Below are 5,000 nucleotides of genomic sequence, written 5' to 3' on the forward strand. Positions count from 1 at the left end.
TTCGTTAAGGAAAATCCTATTGAGTAATTTATTTTATTTCGTTGCTTTATCACACAAATACATTTTGGATAAATTCACTGGAAAGCATATACATGTATGTATGTGAGCATATATTCATAGATATAAATGTGTATATGTATACACACAGACACGAACATACACACAATAAGTGGTTCCATAATTATTGTGACTCACGCACGCACTCACTCACTCACTCACTCACTCACTCACTCACTCACTCACTCACTCACTCACTCACTCACTCACTCACTCACTCACTCACTCACTCACTCACTCACTCAACTCACTCACTCACTCACTCACTCTTACTCTCTGTGGGTGCGTGTGTGTGGGTGCGTGTGCGTGTGTGTGGGTGCGTGTGCGTGTGCGTGTGTGTGGGTGCGTGTGCGTGTGGGTGGGTGCGTGTGCTGTGGTGCGTGTGTGTGTGTGTGGGTGCGTGTGCGTGTGTGTGGGTGCGTGGGTGCGTGTGTGTGGGTGTGTGTGCGTGTGTGTGGTGTGGGTGTGGTGCGTGTGTGTGGGTGGTGCGTGTGCGTGTGTGTGGGTGCGTGTGCGTGTGGGTGGTGCGTGTGCGTGTGTGTGGGTGCGTGTGCGTGTGTGTGGGTGCGTGTGTGTGTGGGTGCGTGTGCGGTGTGTGGGTGCGTGTGCGTGTGTGTGGGTGCGTGTGCGTGTGTGTGGGTGCGTGTGCGTGTGTGTGGGGTGGGGTGGTGCGTGTGTGGGGTGGGTGCGTGTGCGTGTGTGTGGGTGGTGTGTGCGTGTGGGTGGGTGCGTGTGCGTGTGTGTGGGTGCGTGTGCGTGTGTGTGGGTGCGTGTGTGTGTGGGTGCGTGTGCGTGTGTGTGGGTGCGTGTGCGTGTGTGTGGGTGCGTGTGCGTGTGTGTGGGTGCGTGTGCGTGTGTGTGGGTGCGTGTGTGTGTGCGTGTGTGGTGTGCGTGTGCGTGTGCGTGTGCGCGTGCGTGTGCGTGTCCGTGTGCGTTTGCGTGTGCGCGTGCGTGTGCGTGTGCGTGTGCGTGTGCGTGTCTGTGTAAGTGAGTAAGTGAGTAAGTGAGTAAGTGAGTAAGTAAGTAAGTAAGTAAGTAAGTAAGTAAGTAAGTAAGTAAGTACGTAAGTAAGTGTGAGTGTGTGTTTGTGTGTGTTTGTGAGTGAGTGAGTGAGTGAGTGAGTGAGTGAGTGAGTGAGTGAGTGAGTGAGTGAGTGAGTGAGTGAGTGAGTGAGTGAGTGAGTGAGTGAGTGAGTGAGTGAGTGAGTGAGTGAGTGTGTGAGTGAGTGAGTGAGTGAGTGAGTGAGTGTGTGTGTGTGTGTGTGTGTGTGTGTGTGTGAGTGAGTGAGTGAGTGAGTGAGTGAGTGAGTGAGTGAGTGAGTGAGTGAGTGAGTGAGTGAGTGTGTGCGTGTGTGCGTGTGTGCGTGCGTCCGTGCGTGCGTCCGTGCGTGCGTCCGTGCGTGCGTCCGTGCGTGCGTCCGTGCGTGCGTGCGTGCGTGCGTGTGCGTGTGTGCGTGTGTGCGTGAGTGAGTGAGTGAGTGAGTGAGTGAGTGAGTGAGTGAGTGAGTGAGTGAGAGTGAGAGTGAGAGTGAGAGTGAGAGTGAGAGTGAGAGTAAGAGTGAGAGTGAGAGTGAGAGTGAGAGTTAGAGTGAAAGTGAGAGTGAGAGTGATAGTAGTTGAGTAGTTGAGTAGTTGAGTAGGTGAGAGTGAGAGAGAGAGAGTGAGAGTGTGTATGAGTGGGAGTGGGAGTGAGTGGGAGTGGGAAAGAGTGAGAGTGAGAGTGTGAGTATGAGTGAGTGTGAGTGTGAGTGAGAGAGAGTGTGAGTGTGAGTGTGAGTGTGAGTGTGAGTGTGAGTGTGAGTGTGAGTGTGAGTGTGAGTGTGAGTGAGAGAGAGTGAGAGTGAGAGTGAGAGTGAGAGTGAGAGTGAGAGTGAGAGTGAGAGTGAGAATGAGAGTGTGAGTGTGAGTGTGAGTGTGAGTGTGAGTGTGAGTGTGAGTGTGAGTGTGAGTGCGTGTGCGTTTGTGCATAGACTAGCATGTACAAGTATGAGAACACTTCTGTATTTATCTTACCTCAAATTACATTACATAACATTCACTGGATATCACAGACATGTATTCACTTTATCCCCAAAGAAATCAAATTCATCCCGTCTACTAGTGGCAAAAGGGTTGTACAGAGGAATTGCTTCTGAATGTAAATCTATACACTAATAATGCAGGCTAAAAACATCGATAAATATCTTCTGTATTAATTTCTTTAGGCCTGGCAAGTTCTTTTCAAAATTGTTTATGGAACAGAATTAAACTTGCAAGTACATAGTTTACTTCATGCATCAAATACTTTACCTCAACAGTCACTGCCAACCTTAACCCAATGGTCGCAAATGGCTTCCTATGATTGCCATGCCCACTGTATTTCAGCGTGTTAATTATGCTTACACATAGAAGGCTCAACAACTACTTAATCATTATCAGTCCTACCAATCTCACCTGTGTACCTTTTCCTTGATTTCCAGATTGTAATTAGTATGTTAATAGTGTTATAATCATCATAATGTCAATAATGATAATAGCATCAATATCAATAGCATTAGAAAGAAATTTCCAAAAAATACAGGAACGGGGAACTCAGGTGCAATCTCTAGGGCCAACTAATTGTGTCTTTGGTGGTTTAACACTTGTGTAATCATCATTGTGAAACAAAATTTACAAAAAATAATACAGTGGACAGTACATAAAACTGCAACCTGTGGATTAATTTCCATAACAACTGCTACTGTAAATATTTCACAGGTAAATTTTTATAAGTATTTTCTTCTCAATCCTCTCTTTATTCAGCCTTTCAATTGTAGGACATTGCAGAAAATTGCACTATTCCAAACAATGGTAATAATCATATTGTGCAACTAAATGTCAGCAGTACTTTTGGTTGTTGCTTTCAAGTTGTTGCTACTGGGGCCAAAGGATTTTTTTTTAAATACAGTAAAATGGTATTAAAATATAAAAATTTACTCAATAAAATAATAGCCATTTCATAAAATGTAACCTAAATACAAATAGCCATATTCTAGGATGTACACACTAACATCAAACCCTGACCCTACTTGATCTATGACAAGTGTCACCTAGAGACTGCAGTGATTGTACAGAACAGAATTACTATATTCAGAAGACTAACAATTATAACATATCCTCCTAATGATAACCTTATCCTGCCTTCATGACTGCATCCTTGGGTGCTCACACTGCAGTGGGTTCACATAAAAGTAATATCCTTGACTTATCTGACAAGATGCATTGTTATGGCATTTAAACTGCAGACTTTTTTAAAAAGCAGTGTTGTTGATAGTTGGTAAATGATCCTAACATTACTGTCCTCAGAAAGTGGAATTATGTGAAGTTTCATAGTATTTATGGTTTCTTGTGATCAACTAACCAAGTGAAAGTAACCAAATGTCAAAAGAGATCTGAGCTTCTTTAAAGTAGGCAGTTCTGGTCAAATTGAGGAGGAGGCTACCCCACACCGCTTGTATAAAGGACTCATGTTGAGTGTGGGTCCTAGTGTGTACAACCTAGAATATGGCTGATAATCCTCTATATCACAGATTAATCTCAATTCCTTATATTAACAAGCAATTGTAATGTTGGCTAATTGTAAAAGCAACGAACAACATTACAATTTAGATGATATTAAGAAACTGGAAATAATAATGCATAAAGTGTATAACTCCTCTAAAACATAAAATATCTATGAATGAAAAGAATATGATGATATTATTGATGAAAATAGTAATGAATAAACAGTCATAACAGAATCATCTACACACTATTCAGTCAAATAAAACTACAGTACATCCTTTAAAAGTTCCTCACAGTTTATGTTTGGTTTGATCTCAGAAATGGCCACACAATATAGATGGATTCTATCTCCATCTTGCCCATCCTTTTGCATCTGGTGTTTGAACATTCTACATACCATGTTTACTGGCCTTAGCAACTGATTAGAAGAACATATTGTCCCCATGGCTTTTGTGAGGCCAGATTCTGAAGGATGTAACATACCACCAGCATCAGTGTCCTTGAATTTAGATGTATAGCTCAGGTTGTGGGAGCCTGACACTATCTCTTGGGACAGTAGAGAATACTGATGAGGTTTTAATTGCAAGAGAACTTTTACATGTTCAACAGAACTCATGAACATCATGGCAGTTCCTGTGCCATCATCAATAACCACCTGAGCACTAGCCACCACCTTCCCTGAGCCTTGGGCATGACAGCCAACATACGTGCACGATGAACCAACCATCTCAGCATTGCAGAAATTGCAGACACAGCAGAAGGAGACTTTGCATATGCGCCCTATGGTTGCAAAGGTCTGAAATGATAAACCTGGTTGTCCTAAAATATCCTTCAAGTAGCGGCGTTTTGGGTTGTGAATGGAAGGCAGAAATGAGGACAGGTCTGGTGCAGCCTTAGATATCGGTGTCAGACATGTGAACACAGTGCTTTGGAGATAAATCTTCTTGTTTTGCTTGGAAACATTCCTGAGAACACAAGATGCAATGATAGTTACCCCTGGTATTATACCAAGTGAATACTGTGGGATATGATAATTAGAGGTACTCCCAAGATAAAGCCATATTTCCTCATCAGGATTTTCACAGTCACATAACAAGACCCTTATTATCTTGTTTCCAGGAACACCTACATGATATCTATTGGACGAAGCTGCACTGCTTAACTTATGCTCAGAAGGGAATTTTGGAGTCATGTGCTGTCTATCCTTGATAACTGCCTTGACAGATAGTGGTCCACATTCTCCAAATGTAGAGTCTAGAACCTGGTAGACACTAGATTCATTCAAATGCTTTGTTCCTGGAACAGCTCCTTCAATATAAGATTCCTCTGGGAGATAAATACATTCACATGTTCCAAAATATGGTTTAAGAGGCTGCAACCATGCATTTGAGTACTGTTTCCTCATCTTCATGTCACAGACAG

At 43.3% G+C, this 5,000-nt stretch overlaps 1 protein-coding gene across 1 annotated transcript in view; it reads right to left on the reverse strand.

Moving 5' to 3' along the window:
- Window positions 1-1,908: 1,908 nt before the first annotated feature.
- The window catches only part of LOC125034680 (CST complex subunit CTC1-like), a 9,002-nt gene continuing 5,910 nt past the window's right edge, over window positions 1,909-5,000 (reverse strand). The window contains exon 7 of the mRNA XM_047626579.1: window positions 1,909-5,000. This exon is cut by the window's right edge and continues 670 nt beyond it. Coding sequence (XP_047482535.1) covers window positions 3,844-5,000 — 1,157 coding nt within the window. The 3' untranslated portion in view covers window positions 1,909-3,843.

Source organism: Penaeus chinensis, chromosome 18, assembly GCF_019202785.1.
Source record: "Penaeus chinensis breed Huanghai No. 1 chromosome 18, ASM1920278v2, whole genome shotgun sequence".
In the NCBI taxonomy this organism is placed as follows: Eukaryota; Metazoa; Arthropoda; class Malacostraca; order Decapoda; family Penaeidae; genus Penaeus; species Penaeus chinensis.